Source organism: Myodes glareolus, chromosome 1, assembly GCF_982192425.1.
Source record: "Myodes glareolus chromosome 1, mMyoGla1.1, whole genome shotgun sequence".
Taxonomy (NCBI): Eukaryota; Metazoa; Chordata; class Mammalia; order Rodentia; family Cricetidae; genus Myodes; species Myodes glareolus.
In genome coordinates this window covers 20,648,440-20,667,228 of record NC_142026.1, presented here as the reverse complement: position 1 = coordinate 20,667,228, position 18,789 = coordinate 20,648,440, and the positions used below count along the sequence as shown (strand labels likewise).

Below are 18,789 nucleotides of genomic sequence, written 5' to 3'. Positions count from 1 at the left end.
CTGGACATTTGAATCAGGAGATTATAAATGTTAGTGAAAGACCCCAACCTTAGTCTCCATCTTAAGATTGAAAGACCCCAGCCCTGGTCTCCATCTTAAGATGTTTTGATCAAACTGGCCAGGGCAAAACAGGATATCTGTGGGCGGCGGCAGAAGCAGTCTTGAGAAAAATACCCAGTCCTTTGTGTATCGAAACCTAAGGGGGCAGAAACTGGCTGAAACTAGCTTAATTTAGACTTATTTTTGTAGACTTGTTTTTGTCCTTGATGTTGATCCACCCCATATGTTAATTTAATTTCAGTTGACCAATGATGTTGCTGTTGCTATGCTTCCCTGTTATGTAGCCCTGAGAGCCTATAAATACTGGCTGGAAAAATACAAGGGGGGCTCAGTCTCTCTGGAGTACTGAGTCGCCCGTTGTCGCCTTCGACAATAAAGAATCCTCTTGCTGTTTGCATCCATTGGCGTGACTTATTGAGTCTGGGGGATCCTTCCTGAACCCTAGAAATTAGGGTCTTTCATTAGATGGAAATACATTTATATAAAGATGTTAAAGATGCCATTTTTTGTTTGTTTGTTTGCTTGTTTGTTTTGTTTTTTCAAGACAGAGTTTCTTTGAGTAGCCCTGACGGTTGTAGAACTCGCTCTGTAGACCAGGCTCACAGAGCTCCACTTGCCTCTGTTTCCTGAGTGCTGGGATTAAAGGTCTGTGCCACCACCACCCGACAATGCTATTACTTTTCATGAGAAAAGTAGCAATAATCTAAAGGCCAGCAGTAGGCCAATGGAATTATAGGCAACCCATGTGATAGAGTAACAAAAAAAAACCATTAAATATCACGTCGTACTCTGCTTGAGCAACTATTGGGTGTTGCGCCTTCATCAATTGGGCAGTACAAGGGCATGGCTAAATTTTTCCTTCATGTTTTCTCAAATTTTTAACTAGAAAAACCTTTAACAGGTTAGAAAATTTTTAACCTGTAACTAGAAAAGGAAGAAAAGAGTCACCAGTCTGTACTTTTAAAGTGGTACGTCTACCCTTTTAAGCCTGAACATCACGCAGAGGCTAATCAAAACCTGAAGTTTGACCTGTCAGCCAGGTCGGCTGCAATGAAGTTAGAACGCCACAGCTGTCACTGTATCACTACTTCCTGGCTCGCTTCCACTCTCATACCGAACAGCCTATGGGTGTGAGTCCCAGGGAAAGAGAACCCAGGGCTTCTCCCTCAGTTGCCAGTTCCACTGGGCTCGACTCTGGACATGATTTTTCTTGCTGGCTTGCTGTTACAGTTCCATTCCTTTAAGTGACCATAATGTAAAACCGCTTAGTCAAACACAGTTCTGTTCCACTCCGCTCTTGTGCAGATGGGACGAGAGCTGCCCAGCCCACAAGAAACTGCAATAGCCTGGTCCTAGACGCCTAATCCCCAGGAGGTGAGCAAACCAATAACCCAGCGGAGGCGTTGTGTAGACTTCCAGTTGGCTTAGACAGGCCCTGAAAGTTTGAAGGGAGAAAACAGAAGTGCAAAGATGTCCAAAAAACCTCCCTTCCTCCTGTGTTTTGTTTATGATGGAAGTTTCATTGCTTTGCATTTTTGCAAATTTTTTTTTCATTCAAAATACCATCTTATATACACAATACAACTGGGTCTAAATCTAAAACAAGAGCACAAACCATGCAACCGGGTCAAACCATGGTGGTTTAAATGAGAACTGTCCCACCTAGACTCCAGGGATTGAGTAATTAGTCCTTTGCTGGTGCGTGGGGGAGGGGCACTAACAAGGAATGGTCTTGCTGGAGGAAGTATGTCACTGAGGGCGGGGCTTTGAGGGTTTAAAGCCTCACATAAATCTCTCTGCTTGAGATGGGAAGGCTCAGCTCATGGCTCCTGCAGTGTTTACAGCTTGCCACCATAGGGACTCTCCCCTCAACCCCCCAGCCCCGGAACCATATGTCCAAATGAACGCTTTCTTCCATAAGCTGCCTTGGTCATGGTGTTTTATCACAGCCAACAGAAAAATAACCAATAAACCTCCTTGGCTTTTAAACCTGATCTTCTCATTGGTTTTGGTACCAGGGCTTCTTGCTCTTTAGAAATGACCATGGTTGTGTTCTTTTACTATTTGCTCCTTTGACCCTTTTTAATAGTTTACATATATTAATAATCTCTCCTACATTATTTTATTATATATGTACACACACATGCACACACACACTGATTTTTTCCCAGGCAAAGTTTCTCTGTGTAAGAGCTCTGACTGTCCAGGAACTTGCTCTGTAGACCAGGCTGGCCTCAAACCACAGAGATCTACCTGCCTCTGCCTCTCAAGTGCTGGGATTACAGGTGTGCACCACCACTGCCTAGCTTTATTTTATTTTATTTTTTATTTATTTATTTTTGTTTTTGTATTTTGAGACAGGGTTTCTCTGTCCTGGAACTAGTGCTTGTAGACCAGGCTGGTCTTGAACTCACAGAGATCCTCCTGCCTCTGCCTCCCAAGTCAGCACTTGGATTAAAGGCGTGCACCACCACTTTCCGGCTATTTTATATTTTTAAAATCAGCATATGTGTTAAGTAACATTATGATGTCTTGGAGCAAAGGGTTTTTTGTTTGTTTTGTTTGTTTGTTGCTTAGGTTTTTTGTTTGGTTGGTTTTGATATTTTGAGACAGGGTTTCTCTGTGTAGCCCTGGCTGCCCTGGAATTCCCTCTAGAGACCAGGCTGACCTCAGACTCTGAGATCCACTTGTTTCTCAGCCACCATTGTCCAGGCTGGAACAAAGTAATTTTCAACACAACCTAATTTTGATTCCTAGGCAACCAAACTTGAGAATGATGTGTGGGCAATTATCAAAAAGTATTTATCGAGCATAGCGATGTTTGGAAAGTCCAAGCCCAGTGCAATGTAATGATGAAGAAAGGTTACACAAAGCCTAAACACAACAGCGTTGGGCAAGCGAGGGTGTCAGAAACCAAAACACCATTGTATGGCAGGTTGGCTTGACCTCAGAACAAATAAACACAGTTCTATCCTGGTCTCTGCCTCCGTACACAGTCCTAGGATCCCTACATAGAGCAGGACACTACCTCCCAAGGCCATTCAGGAAAACCCTCTGATGGCTAACCCTGCTCCTTTGTAAAGAGCAGCTGGTACTACCTCACTCTGTCTTACTTCCACCCTGTCCAGCCAAGCCGCATGCCCCACACCTTCTCAGCAAGGCACACACAAAGCCCTGGGATTTCTGCCATGGAAGCTTCAAGTTTAGACTTCGGAATCAAAAGATCTGGCTTCCCGAAACGGTGCAGCTATCTGGGTGGTTCTCAACAAGTCATTCAACGCTAGGGACTCAGACTCACTGGGCAAAGTCTAAGGCCCAGCCCATTTTTTCCAACGATGGCTTTATGCAAGCCAAGCCACACCCTAGCTCGTAAAAGATAGAGTTAATCTCTAACCTGAAAGTGTGTGGTATTATGAGAATGTGTATGGGAAGCCCTTATTCATTTCCTTACCTGTCTAGTGTTAAGGATTACAATAAATACAGAAAATGTAGGAGATGAAGTAGATTCCTTGAGATCTAAAGTAACTCTGATGAAGGAATTAACTTCTCAACTATTTGAAAGATCCGAAGTCAATGTCCCAGGGCTGTCTTCTAGGCTATGTGGGGGAAAAAAATCATTTGGTATTTTAATTTGATCTTTAGTAGTCTCTGTTTAAAATCTTAAAAGCTATTGATTTTCCCACTGCAAGCTATGCTTAGATAGCCACAGAATTCGCAGAGCTTCAACTGGGTGAAGAAGATCCAAGAAAATGGGCAGAACCAACAAAGCTCCTGCGTTGCTGGCGATTTCATCAACAGGAAGAGGCTGGCATCATCAGCTCCCCACTCAAAGGCAGTTACACAATGCAGTGCACTCTGCAAGGAACACACCTCAAGAAGCAGGGAGAACTAACAGCCTGCTGTCAGCAAAGGGCTTGTCCTTGAGAGCTGAAGGGTGTCCCATTTGACGGGCACACCTAACACCTCAGCCCTTGGGAAGTGGAGGCAGGAGTTTTACCAGTTCAAGGCCAGCCTGGGCTACATAGTGAAACTGTCTTTTAAAAAATATGCTAAAAGGTTGTTCAGCCACCGTCTGGTTTGTGAAAAGCCAAAAGAGAAAGGAAACAGGGCTCTGGGGAAGAGTTTTCACAACTGCCCCCTTAAGACCCTGTGAGTTATCTGGGGGCAGAGATACAATTATTCCTATTTGTTAAGAGCTAACCTTCCCTCTCTCTTAAAACACTTTTAAAACACTCACAACCCCTTCTCTTATCAAAAGATCTCAAGTTAATTTTTTCCCTGTTATAGCCACTACCTGGATTTTATTATCCTGAATTCTCAGTTTTCTTTTACATAGTTCCTGGGCTATAGTAATTCAAGTCTGGGGAGGGAACCAGAACCCCACTCCTTGATTCCCCCCCCCAATCTGGGCACTCCAAGAAGCAAGAAGCTCAGCTTGTTTCTAAAGGGGAAGAGGAACCTTCCCCAGAATGTGCAATCACATTATCGCCCGGATTGTACAAAACATTTTAAGAAACACTTAATGGAAAATATAGTCCTCAGTTTCCTGAATTAGGAAGTGCAGGTACAACGAGGAGGCAGAACAGCTGGCTCAGGTCCTGAATGTAGGCAGGGAGCCTGAGAAGGAAAGGCCTCCCGTGGGGGTGGGGCATTAGTCTTATACACCTCCGTTGCCTTTTGGGACAAGGGACTAGTAAAGACAGGGGTCTGGAATTAATCTAAAAGCTATTTGCATGTCATATAGCACAGGGAAGGAACCATAGAGTGAAAGTATTGTAAAGAATTTCTCTAGCTGAGAACACACAACCAGTTCAGGGCCACCTTTCCAAATGAATTCTGTAACTCAATGCCTCTAGTATTCTACGCTACAAGAGATTCAGATTCTAAAGTGGTTATCTGTACACAAGGATGTGTCACTTTACAGTTAACAGAATCTTCCCGGGAGAACAAAACAGAGTGTGTGTGTGTGTGTGTGTGTGTGTGTGTGTGTGTGTGTGTGTGTGTGTGTGTTGGGAAGGTGGGGGGGGGGAGTAGAATTGCTTCTCTCCTGGTTTATCATTTTCTGCTTAGTTGAGGGAAAGGGCAGCTGCTGCTGGTGCCCAAGGGAGACAAGCTTCCTTCGCTGCCATCTGCCGCCTGCTGGGTCCTTCTAGCTTGGAGCAGTCCCTGGGCACTGCAGAACGCAAAGCTGCAGTAGAGTTGTATAACCTCGCTCGGGATGGAAAGCATCTATGAAAAAGGCCACTAGGGCCAGTCACGGAAGACCGACTGGGCTGGCAGGCCCCCAAGAGTAGGGGCTATCGGGAGGGAGACCGCGTTGGACCCCCATCCCTGAGGGTGACGGGAGGTGGGGTTGTGAATCCTCTGAGGAACCCAGGGTTGGTGGTGCAGCGAAGCGAAGCGCGCCACTCCTGAGTCTGTGAGGAGCAAAAGGAGGATGCTGCTGCAACCCAAGAACTCTGGGGCAGTTCTCAGGCTGGAGCCCGGGGAAGTGCCAAGGACATCCCTACTCCCCTTTTCAGTTACGTAACTCTCGCACTTCTGGCAGAATCTACTGAAACGCGAACTTACTCATTAAAGTAATTAAAGTATAAAATCTCTCATCGGATACATGCAAAGGCTCTGGGTGTTGTCTGCGAAGATGTAGTTGCCACCTGCAGCGATAGGTCATTGTGTGACTGACCCCCGCCATACCCTCCCTAGGGTGGATGCTGGGTGGCGGTGGATGGAGCCCGTCGGTCCCCATCGCGGAGCCGCGAGGACCCGCAGACACGCAGGCGGCCGTCGCCCTCCTCCCCACTGCAGACAGCTGCCCGCGGTTACCTGCGGGTTAGCGGGTGGATGCGCGACTTCGGGGACCCGCGTCGTTCCTTCCGAGGGGCCCGCGCTATTCTCCCGAGGATTGTCGTCCGGCGCCGGGAAAAGCCCGCAGCGGCGCTGAAAGCGCGCCACGAGCTGCGAATCCTGCAGACTCCGCAGCAGCTCGGCCATGGTGAGCCGCGACCCTGCTCGTCCGACCTGCAGCCACGCGCGTCCGTGTCCTCAGCGTGCGCCCTGGCCTGGCGTTCCGCAGCCGGGTGCTCCCAGCGTAGGGCGGGCGGGGCGCAGGGCCAGCCAACAGGTGCGCCGCCCGGGTCCTAGCGCCCGCCCTACACGCGGGGAAACACAGGTGTCTACCTCCACCTTGCACACGATGCCAACCCCTTCCTTGCCACCCGGATGGCCCCAGCCCCCCTCCCCTCAGGGTGCTCTCCCAATTGCTTGGAAGAGTCTAGGTGTTTGACCTGCGCGCCAATCCCACTCTGTCGGGCTAGTGCAGGCTGACCACTAAGGAAGAGCACTGTGCACCTGCACTGTGCATCCTTCCAAACACTGCGGGAGCCTGGAAGCTTCGTGACACTCCTTTCAAATCTTGAGCCCAAGGTGAAACTGCCGGTTCCCCCCACCCCACGCATCCCCACACCTCAGCTCCCTGTCCCCACTTTTGCCTGGTTTCTGCAGGTTTAATTCCCAGGAGTCTGGCTCCTAGGGAGAACTACCAGTGCTTTCCAAACTCGGCTTGATGTAATGTTTCCTGCTCACAGGCTAGTCACCCTGCCCTTCCAACCTGTTCAACAACAGAAGAAAAGCATAAAGAGTCTAGAGTCAACCCCAGTGATGTCATGGAAAAACAGTAATCTCCACATTCCCACCCCTGCTTCTGCCTTGGGCCTTGCTAAGACTTTAGACCCAAAGGAAACAAAGCGCTGCGAAACCACAAGGCACCCCAGTGACTGCTTTTAAAACAGCAAAAGAAACGTCCTGCAGTTGTGTCATGGTTTTTCGTGGACACTCCTAATCCTCCCTTCCGGGTCTCTGAGATCCTAAAATGACCTCTGCACCTCGTCGCAGAGAGTGAGAAGGAACAGCTAAAGAGGCTCAGGTGATTGCCCTTCAGCAAAACTACAATCCAATTCTTAGTAGGGAGCAGAAGGCTGCTGGGGTAAGGGGGGAGGGTGGGGTTGTTCCCTTGTGAAACCTGCTGTTTGTCTGAATAAATGTCTGTGGATGAGCACCTGTTGCCACCTTGCTACTCCAGCTGCCCTTCGAGGCTGAAGGTCTTTGGTTCCCAGCGCCCAAGGATGGTGTGATCTCCTCCCATCCCTGCTTCCTGCAGCCTTTGCTCTTTAGTCCTACCTGGAAAACTCGGTCAAGGTGATTAATAAGGCAGTACCTTCTTCAGAGATTCCATTTTCCTCTTACAGAGAAGCGTGGGCCTACTGTCACAGCCCTGTGATGTCATATCCAGCCATGTGGAGCTCAGGAGGCCGTAGCCTCCCTCCCCAGTGCGGCTTGCTGTCATTTATGGACACAGAGCCAAAACCCATGGTTTGATTTTAACAGCTGGTATTACAGTAGCTCCCAGCCTGTTGCCTATACACACACAGACACACAGGCACACACACACACACACACACTTTTCTATGAAGTCACTTAAATCTTCATGTCTTTCAAATTTGTTGCTCCAACCTTTCTTCTAGTTAAGTGTGTGTGTGTGGCGGGGGGGAGACAGCATAAAACATGCCATGCTTAGTGTGGCACCCAATTATATTTCAGGTAAGCGTTTCTGACTCAAGTTTTCAGTCATCATGAGACCTGAGATCAGTCACGGTGTTCTTCTTTACCTTCTGTGATAAACACTAATCTTCCCTTGTGACTGTCTTTCTTAAAGGCTCTTGTGAAAATCCCAAATGACCTCCATGAGGCTTCAGGAGTCAGTTCCAGCAATGCGCATTGTGTTGTGTGTCCTGCCCTCCACGCTCTGTCTCCAGTTCCAGCAATGTGTGTTGTGTTGTGTGTCCTGCCCTCCACTCTCTGTCTCCAGTTCCAGCAATGTGCGCTGTGTTGTGTGTCCTGCTCTCCTCGCTCTGTCTCCTTCCTCCGAGGCAGACTCTCTCACAGAACCTGGAACTAAGATGGCTCTGCCCTTCACAGGGCTGGGGTCACGGAACCCACACAGCCACATCCTCGGGCCCTCACGCCTTCACAGGAAGTGCTCTTATGCACTGGGCCATCTCTGTGGCCCTCTGTATTTTATTTTTAAAGATGAGGCTTCGTTATGTAGCCCAAACTGGCTTCAGACTCTCAAGTCCATTGGCTTCTACCTGATAAGTGCTAGATTACAGGTATGTACCACCTTGTGCAGACAGTGCCATCTTTTGATAATCTCAATATTGGATTTATTAGTTAAGGGTAATGGGTAAGTTGCAATAATAAAAAGTCAGTGTTCTAAGAACACACGTATTTATTTCTCCTTGTTACATGGCCCCAAGATAAGGTTGCCCTGGCATGTAACTCAATAACTTGAGTTCTTTTCTTCCAACTGATTCTCCATGCCCTGTCCTGGGACCACACCTCACTTCCGAGTCTTCTTGTGTACAGTTTCTGAGAAAGAGCAGGTGGTGAGGATGCTGGGTGTCACTGTCACAATCAACAAGGAAGCAGAGTTTATATGTTCACTAGGAACATGCCCTTGAGTCTCAGCAGAAGTTTGGAAGCGTCACCTCTCCCTGGGAAGCCTGGGTCTGGCTTAAATTTTATTTCTATGGAATGAGAAGAAGGCAAAGCAGTGTTACTTTGTATTTATTTACTGTTGGTTCTTGTAAACTACCAGAAGACTCTAGAGTTTGGAAACAAACTATTATTGGCGAAAATGACATAAAGTAGGAACAGCAAGATAGTTCAGCTAGTAAAGGTACCTATTGTCAATCCTGGTGACCTGAGTTTGGTTCTCAGGCCCTACCTGATAGGAGGAAAGACCTGATACACCGACACACAAACGATAGATAGATAGATAGATAGATAGATAGATAGATAGATAGATAGATAGATGTAACATGAGGGCCGGCTTGTTGGGGTTTCTGTCCCACCAGGCACCCCACAGCTGGCAATTCCCAAAGAAAATCACACACAAGACTCCATAAGATTATAAACTGATTGGTCCTTAGCTCTGGCTACTTATTAGCTCTTATAACATATATTACCCCATTATCCTTATCTACATTAGGCATATGGCTTGGTACCTTTTTCAGCTGTCAGCTCACATGTTGCTTCTTCGGTGATCTGGGCAGGAGTGGCAGAGAGAGCTTCCTGCTTCCCAGAATATTCCTGTTCTCATCGCCCCGCCTCTACTTCCTGTCTGGTTGACCCACCTACACTTCCTGCTTGGCCAATCAGCGTTTTATTAAAATATATGATTGACAGAATACAGATAATTCTCCTACACCAGATAGATAGATAGATAGATAGATAGATGATAGATAGATAGATGATAGATAGATATTCGTTTTTTGTGTTAGTGTTTCTTTGTAAAGCTTTTACTGTTCTGGAACTCACTTTGTAAACCAGGCTGGCCTAGAACTCACAGAGGTCGGCCTGCCTCTACCTCCTGAGTGCTAGGATTAAAAGTATGTGCTACCACTGCCCATAAAATGTAATTTCCAAATGTTGTAACATATAAGTCAGCATTATATGTTGTGTCTAATCTAATTTAGGCACTCTGTCTTTGATTTGTTACACTCAAAATGCTTCGATGCAAATGCTTTTTAAATGTTTTTCTTTAATTTTGAAAATTTCATACATGTATACAAAGAAATGTGATCTTATCTACATGTATTTTCTCCTCCAACTTCTGCTGTATTCCATATTTCCCCTAACATGCCCTTTTACCAGCATCATATATATATATATATACATATATAGATAGATAGATAGATATGTAAATCACAAAGTTCACTTAGTGCTGCCCTTGTGTACCTGGGTGCGGGAGCATCCATTGGAGCATGGAAGAGAATTTTTATCTTCTAATTTTTATTTTTTGTTTTTTTTTTTTTTTTTGAGACAGGGTCTCTTTACAGAGCCCTGCCTTCCTGGAACTTACTAAGTAGACCAGGCTAGCCTCCAACTCACAGAGATCTGCCTCTCTTGCCTCCTGAATGCTGGGATTAAAGGCGTGTGCCACCAAGTCCAGCAAGAAATTTTTTAAAAAAGAGACAGAAAACGTTATAAGAAACAACTGACATATTTTTATAACTTAAAAGGTGGGAATTAAAAGAAATGCTAAAATTATCCTCTTTTTTCAATGAAAAGCTTTTGTATTATTCACCCACCAGATTTTAAATTTTGATTTAGATTTCTCTCTACTTGCAGTTAGATCTTCCTGTCTTATCTGGACAATGTCTCTTAGGGCAAGATAATTACCCAGGGGTTGGGTTCTGTGTTAGTTATCTGTGGCTGAATAACAAATTTTCCCACAAACGGGGAGTTAGAACACAGCATCGTCACCTTGTAATTTCTAGGGTCAGCACCCCATGTACGTTTTGTTTTAGCTGGGGCCTCTGACTCTCAGTTTCTCCCAAGGCTGATGTCGTCTCCACTCCTATGGTAGCATTCAGGGTATTACAGTAGCACTCAGCGTGCATTGCTGTGTATAGGCCTCTCTCCCGTCTGTGCCATACGCGCATCCTCACAGTACAACCGCGATCCCAGAGCTCCGCTTGCAGAAGCTGATCTGCAGAGACTAAAATTGAATCTTAACACTGTTCTATTCGGAGAGTCATAGATGATGGTGATTGACATCCTAGAAAAATCTGACATCATTTCCAGACAGAAGAAGGCTGGGGGTGGGGCAATGGAGGCAGTCACATTCTGGAGATCTCTATTGTCCCTCTGAGCAGGCGATCCGACCCCATTTGGAGGATTTATGATGTCTCTGCTCTTTCTTTTCTTGTCATCTTGTGTGTAGTCTAGGCTGTCCTTGAACCCGTGCCCTTCCTATACCTGCAGTCTCCGTGCTGGTTATTACAAGTGTGAGCCACCCGAACAAGTTGGCCATCTCTGTGTATGCGTGCACCTGTGTGTGTCTTTTTTCTTTTAATGCCTCATTTGCCTGGCTAGTCAAGGAAGCACCACTCCATTGTTTACCAAGGTGTCAGGGCTAGTGTTTTCAGAGCCATGGGTCAACCATAGGTTTTGAATGAGGGACCAAATGTGGTCTAGAAACCTGTTCGAACTCCAGGTGAACGGGTGAGGCTGACCTCAAAGCTTTGGAGAATTCTCCCAGTAGAGGAAACTGTGTATTGACTATTTGCCTCATTCTCCACAATACAAACTAAATTAAGTAACATTATACAGGTTGAATAGATCTATGTATTTAGGAATATATGTCTATATGTTTATATATATGGAACAACAATTAATGAAAAGGAGGCCATAAATGTGAAAGAGAGCAAGGAGGAGTATATGGGAGGATTTGAAGAGGGAAAAGGGAAGGGGCAAATGATATAGTTATTTTATAATCTCAAAAAATAAAATAAATAAGTTAGGCAGTGGTGGCACCTGTAACCCCAACACTTGGGAGGCAGAGATAGACAGATCTCTGTGAGTTGGAGGACAGCCTGGTCTACAAAACAAGCTCCAGGACAGTCAGAGCTGTTACCCAGAGAAACCCTGTCTCAAAAATAAATAAATAAATAAATTCCCAATAAAAAAAATTATAACAATCTCTACCCATTAACCAAGGTTTATAGTTTTGAAGTACTGTCACACATAAACTGGTGACTTTGAAATGGCAATAATCCATTAACAGACACATCAGGGAGGTTCCCACACACCTCCTGCTGTGTTTGGTCGATGCCAACAATCCTGTGACTTGTGGCAATGTGACTCCAGTATCTTCAGATGCTGTCATATAGCATCTCCCTCCTTTGCCAGGCATTTATCTAACCCACACACAACCTCAGCATTTGGGAAACAGAGGTGGGAGGTTTATTAGTTTGAAGTCAGCCAAAACTACATAGCAAAACTTTGTCTCAAAACAACAACCACAAAATGATCTCCCTTTTCAGAGACCAACCCTTGAGTTAGATTAGAGTGAACTTTAATCTGTGATGACCTCAATGTAATGTGATTTCATTTATAAAAATTCTATATGCAATGAGATCACATGCAAATGTTTTGGACATGGACTTGAAGGACACTCTCTGGGTCATTGTAAGTACTTATTGTGGGCCGGGTCTGTGTTCAATCTTTTCTTCTTGTTCTTTTTTCTTTTCCTTTCTTTCTTCTTTTCTTTTTTCTTTCTTTTTCTTTTTTTTTTTTTTTGAGACATGGTTTCTCTGTGTAAGAACACCAGCTGTCCTGGAACTCATGCTGTAGATCAGACTGTCCTGGAACTCACTGAGATCTTTGCCTCCTGAGTCCTAAGATTAAAGGTGTGTGCTACCAAGTTCAGCCTCAATATTTTTGTACCATAATTTATTTAACCATGTTTTATCCTTCTAGCAGTTTCATGATGTGATTTTTACCCACAGGGGGGAAAGGCATCAGAAGAGGAGATTGACTGCCAGGTTTCAACCATGTCCCTGCACCCCGGGCCAGAGTTAATTGGTGCTATAGTACACATTTGACCAAATTTGGGGTCATGAGTATTCCTTCTACAGTTCACAGACCCCGGTCAATATCTAATGAAGTAATAATCAGAAGTACTGAAGGCCACACTGTCGGGCAGGTGACTTCCAAGTACTAGGAGGGTAAAAGTAACGCAGGAGCACAAGGGTGTCAGAAAAGCCAGCAAGTCACTCTGTGGGAAGGCTTGTAGGCACCTAGTTCCGGTCACCATGAGGCTCTCCCTTTCCCTGGGTTCCCTGAGCTACCTCCAAGTCCAGGTAAACCATATTTCAAAGTAAATGTTCTTTGTGAGCTGAGCAGGCTTAAGTCAGCCATCCAGGAAGAGGCAGAAATTTAGATTTGGAGCTCTAAGGCTCAAATCAGAGCCACATCCCACCTTTCTCAGTCACTGGACTCCAAAGCCCTTCCTAGCTCTTGCTATACCGTCTGTTGAGTACAGAAGAGGTGGTCAGATCCCCTGGACCTGGAGTTACAGTAGGCAGTTGTGAGTTATCACTCATGGATGCTGGAAACAGAATCCTGGTCCTTTGTAAGAACTGAGTCATCTTTCCAATCCTAAACCTTCCTTGGTTACATAGACACTTCCCAATCTCTTCTACTTCAGTCCTTATGGGGTTGTAGTAGGCTGCATAGTCCAGAGTTCCTGAGAGATCCTGGGACTTAGGACATCTGTGGATAGGATTCTATCTTCCTGCTTTCTGTGCTTTACTGAAATTCAGCATTCTGGAATACACTACATCTGTGAAAAAGAGAGAAATCCTGCCACTTGCAACAACACGAGTGACCATGGAGGATGTTGAGGTAGATGAATTTGGTCAGACAGAGAAAGATAAAGACACATATTTCATGAATGCCAAGCCTGAAAAAGTTAAACCTATGGGAGCAGATAGTAGAGTGGTAACTACCAGGGTCTTTGGGGCAAGAACAGGTTGCAAAGACAGGAATCAAAGCCTGCCAGATGACCCGGTAAGATGGCTAATCAGGTAAACGCACCTACTGACAAGTCTGATGAATTGTGTTCAATCTATAGACTCATACAGTGGAAGGAGAGAAACACACACACACACACACACACACAATTTTTCTTAAAAAGAAGAAAACACTTTATTTTTAAAATAATTTTTATTCTAGAGAAATCTGAAGAGTTTAGTGTGTGTTAAATGGCTGTTGTTCTCAACACCACACAGTGTGTACTTGAAACCACCAAGAGTGGATTTTAAGTGTCTTCACCATAAAAAGCAAGACTGGCATCACATAAGTATAGAAGACAGTGTATGTGTTTGCAGAGTTCGGCCATTCCACATAGATGCATATTTTGACACATGCTGTCAATGAAATACTTGAGATGAATTTTGTAGCAGGAGTAACCCCTATCTTACAGAAGCAGGAAAGTCTAACATCACTAGGCCAATATTCATCATGAACAATCCCTGGAGCTGAGCATCTGTTGTAGTCTTTAATGCATTTCTCCAGGGTTCTCTGAAGTTCTTGATGCTCCATTATTGTGCCAGCTATCACTCATTGCACTGCCTTCTTGAAACATTTACATTTACAAATAGTTCTAGTGCATGGGGAGGTCAGCTAGCAATGCTGTCCGTTTGGCCCAAAACTAAGCCACAGCACATCTCCTTTAGGAATCTAGAACACAAGCCCTTGTGCCATCCAATCTAGTCATGTGTGGACCTAAATTTCTTGCCTTTCTTAGCTTGGTGTTGATGAGTAAACGATCCCTGTGTTTGAATTTCCTTAAAGGTAATTATGTACTTATAATGACATGTGTAGCACATATCAGCCTCTTTAGTAAGGTGTATTGTCTTACTTAAATAACAAATATCTACCTTTCAGAACAGATAATAAACAGAATTCTGTTTTGTAATTTTGTACTTTGCATTTCTCATTACCTATAATAACCTGATCTATTGCAAAATGATTCCATTCTATGACTAATGCTGAGAGTCGGGAGCTACGACAGTATAGGCTTGCGTCAGACATACTCAGGGTCAGAAGCAGGTCTCCTGGAGCCCAGGCAATCCTCCTTCCTCTCTGGGCCTGTTTATCCACCTGCAAAGTTGGCTTAACAGCAGAGCCTATTCTTTGAGAGCCATTTCACTGAGTTCGTTGGGTGTTTCTTTCTTTCTCACTTTCTTCTGTGCTGCTGGGATTGATTCAGGGCTCTAGTACTGTACCACTGAGTTTCATCCTGTCTGCTTCCTTACTTTAGTTGAAACAATCCATCTTACAAATCCCCCAACTTTTCCAGTCCGCACCAACATAGACACAGTTTAATCTGCTGCCTTAGCTTGATAGTCGAAGCCACTCTCATAGATAAAAAGCTTCGTCTGAATATCACAAAACTGCTGACATTTGTGATCAACATACAGGACAGGGCAATCCAGTAGTTAGGATAATCAGCAGAGTAGTAGGCAGAGGCTAACAGGACAATCAGAAATATTTCTAGGGGCTGGAGAGATGGCTCAGAGGTTAAGAGCACTGCCTGCTCTTCCAAAGGTCCTGAGTTCAATTCCCAACAACTACATGGTGGCTCACAACCATCTGTAATGGGGTCTGGTGCCCTCTTCTGGCCTGCAGACATACACACAGACAGAATATTGTATACATAATAAATAAATAAATAAATATTTAAAAAATATTTCTATTTCTGAACTGTATGTAAGCCTACATATTTTAGTCTTGAATGCCTATGGGCTTAAAATAAAAGTCAGATACTTACTGTGTAGCCCGTGGCTAGCCTAGAAATTGCTAGAAATAGGTCAGGTTGGCCTCAGACTCGCAAAGGAGATTTGTGTGCTTCTGTCTCCAAGTACAGGGATTAAAGGCATGTGCCATTATGTCTATTAATGTTTGTAGCTTGTAATCTACAGGCATTTTAGTGTTAACAATATTCCCAATTAAAATACCACTGTATTGCTTCATTAATAAAGACTATGGAGCCCCATAACGCTGTACTATAGTCCTGGGCTGAGTTGATCAGCCATTGTGAATATTATATGCATCCTGGTAGTAATATTGGTATGCAGATTTGTTAAGCCCTAGACTGAAAGCTGGAGAGGTCTAGCTGTCTCTCAGATCACATTCCCAGAAATGAGCTGGGAGCTCACAAGAACCAGGTGCTTGTCCTACTTTCCAGTGCTTATAAAATCTCCCTCACACGCTAAGAATGTCCCCTTCACTGCTTTATTAACTCTTCCCTTCCCAAATCTGTTCTAAAGTCACTAATCTATACAATGGAAATGGGACCCAGTACGAAGGCCTACGAAGCAAGAAGTTGATGGAGTCTCACAGACGGTCTGTCCCGGCTTGCACCTCAGATGTGCTCCCAGGCTCATGTCGGCTGCTGGCGCTGCCTGGGGAGAGTGTGGGACCTTTGCAGATGGGTCACATGCAGGTTAGTTTGTTAACTTGACTCAAACTAGAGTCACCTGTGAGGAGGGAACCTCAGTTGAGGAACTTCCGTCATCATATGGGCCTGTTGGCAAGTCTATGAGGCACTTTCTTAACTATCACTTGCTAAACTTAACTATTTCTTAACTACTGGTTGCTAAAGGAGGAGCTTGTGCCATCCCTAGGCACGTGAACCTGGGTTGTATAAGAAAGGAAGCCGAGCGACCCAGGAGCAGTGCCTTGCTTGCGTTTTGCCCTGGCTTCCCTCAGTGATGGACTGTAACCTGTCAGCTGGAGTAAACTTCTCCTCTCCAAGTTGTGTTTTTGCTTGTTTATTTTTGTTGTTGTTGTTGTTTATCATGGTGTTTATCACAGCAACAGAAATCAGACGGGAACAGAGTGAGTCACTCAGGGTGAGCCTTTGAAATTGTAGCTAGGTTTCTGGGTTTGGTGTTGTCTGATTCCTAGTTCCCCATGGTATGAAGAGCTGCTACTTCATGCTCCCATGGAGAGCAACTTTGCCTCCATTTTGTGACTAACTGCTGCTTAACGCTCCCACAGGAGAGAAGCGTTGTCACATCGTCCCGGCTCTGGTCGATTGAAATCCCTTGAAGCCATGAGGCAAAACAAACCCAAGGAATCTACTGTACATTAGATGGTTATGGCTCCCAGTGACGCAGGACGTGCTTGGAAATTGCTGAGGTGTGTTTAAATATTCTTGCCACAAAAACAGTAGCTATAGGAGCTGACACATATTTTAATTAGCTTGATTTAGCTATCCCACATCACATGCATATTTCAAAGCATGTTGTATGCTAAATATATAATTTTGTTAATTAAAAGATAGCCACAAACTGGGGCTGGAGAGATGGTCCAGTGGTTAAGAACACCTGTTCTTCTTGCCGAGGATCTGAGTTTGTTTCCTACCACCCATATCAGGTAGCTCACAACCGCCTATAACGCCACTGCTAGAAGACCCAAAACTCTCTTCTGGCCTCCACAGGTACCCTGCACACCTTTGATGCACATAAACACACTGAGGTCTGTACAACATACACTTAAATAAAACAATAAAATAAATCTTTCAAAATGAATAAACACAGGAAATGAATTCATATAAAACAGAGAGCTGTGTGCTTGTATTGGCAGCGAGTTCTACCAGAACTGGTCTAATACACACTGAGCTGAACACCTGCCATTCCCTCAGACAGGGCATGGATACTGACGTGGAATGTCACATTCATGCAGTCCCAGACAACAGGTCTCCGTCCTACCTGCCAATAATATCGCAGCTGAAACCATGTGTGTCTGATGAAGAAGGATACTGTGTTGAACTAGGATAGGGTTTCACCCATTATTTCTTTTCTCTTATGCTTTCTTTATGATCCTTTAAAGCTTGTCCCTTTTATTGCAGGTACAACTCTGCCACCCAAACTTTCTAGTTTAGCTCCCCCACTCCCCCGAGACGCTGGTTTCCTGGGACCATGTGCTTCAGCTGCAGAGCCAGCTAGGTAGGAGGCTCCTGTGGATGACAGCCACATGAGGCTTGGTGGATGGCTCCCTGGCACCTTGTGACTCATTCGCTTGCCTGTGACTCATGGAGGATCCTGTGGTTCCTTTCTTTCTGAGGGTGCAGATACTAGGGAGTGGATTCCGTAATTGATGCTCTCCACCCCTTTCATGTGTAATGAGTGCTTAATCCCCGTGAGGAACCTCTTGCTATTTCAGGTACCCCGAGTGGTGTGTTAGTCAGAGAAGCAGGCCACAGAAAAACAGGTTGTGTTTAGAAGGAAGTTTAGGAGAAGAAATTGGCCTTCGCCATTTTGGAGACTGCCAAGTCCCAAGACCTGCTAGGTGAATTGGTGAGCCAGAGAATCAGGAGATCTTAAGGTATTGTGCCAGCTCCAATCCAAAGGCCTGGAGCTCAGAGAGCTGGGCCCTGCAGCTCCGCTGTTGGGGTAAAAGGCGTAAACCCCAGGAAAATCTATGACTCAACAACGGGAAAAAGCAGAGGCGCCAGTTTAAAGGTGGTCGGGCAGAGATGCTGCCACTGTGTTTTGTGCAGTCCTTAACTGAGTGACTGGACTCCACCCTCCTCAGAAAGGGCAACCCTTTAATTCAGTCCATTAATTTAACAGTTAATCCCATTCACAGGACACTTACACAGACATATCCAGAAGAGTTTGACTGAATATGACCCTGTGCGCCAGTCAGGCTGGCAATGCAAGATTGACGCACATCGCCTGTAGATGCTAACGTGGCCCGTTTGTGGTTGGTGCTTTTCTCATGCACCGCACAGACAAGCAACTCTCCTACCTAGAATCAGCTTTTTCCTTTACCTTGGGTGGTTCCATTTGATTTCTGATGACTTAAAAGGAAAAACAAACAAGCAAACAAACAATTGGTTTTATGTGGAAATCAAGTATAAAGGCCCCAAGGACATGTTAATACTAATGAATATTGCAATTTTTCGTCTAAAGAAGCACACAGCCATGCAAGCCTTTAAAACCCACTCATTATACTTACCTTTTCCCTTCCTCTCCAGCCTCCTCAACTCAGTGAGAAGTGTGTACCTGTATGGTCTCTGCAGCATCCCTGTAAGCCAAGAACATGTCTTCTATACCTGTCCTCAGGTAGAGTCTGAAAGGAGGGACTGGGAGAGTCATATTCTAAACCCCTTCTCTTCTGTTGCCTTTATTCCTGGGTCAATGTTTTGAGGAAAGCCAAAGGGGAAAACAGCTCTTTAGAGACTAAATAGGACTGGATCTATGCCCAACAGTCCCAGAGAGTCACTGGAGTTAGACATCCATTCAGGCTGCAAGTCCCACCATGGATTCCTGGACATTTCAAAAGGCTCCATTGGTCAGAGCCCCTATTTAG

At 45.1% G+C, this 18,789-nt stretch overlaps 1 protein-coding gene and 1 long non-coding RNA gene across 2 annotated transcripts in view; both read right to left on the bottom strand.

Moving 5' to 3' along the window:
- The window catches only part of Sgpp2 (sphingosine-1-phosphate phosphatase 2), a 110,086-nt gene extending 103,932 nt beyond the window's left edge, over positions 1-6,154 (bottom strand). The window contains exon 1 of the mRNA XM_048459253.3: positions 5,884-6,154. Coding sequence (XP_048315210.2) covers positions 5,884-6,051 — 168 coding nt within the window. The 5' untranslated portion in view covers positions 6,052-6,154. The remainder of the gene's footprint in view (positions 1-5,883) is intronic.
- Positions 6,155-8,326: 2,172 nt separating this feature from the next.
- LOC148123267 (uncharacterized) lies at positions 8,327-9,210 on the bottom strand. The gene is made up of 2 exons (XR_015737036.1): positions 9,123-9,210; positions 8,327-8,642 (listed from the first exon to the last, which is right to left on the bottom strand). It is a non-coding gene; the product is annotated as an uncharacterized LOC148123267 (long non-coding RNA).
- Positions 9,211-18,789: the final 9,579 nt, after the last annotated feature.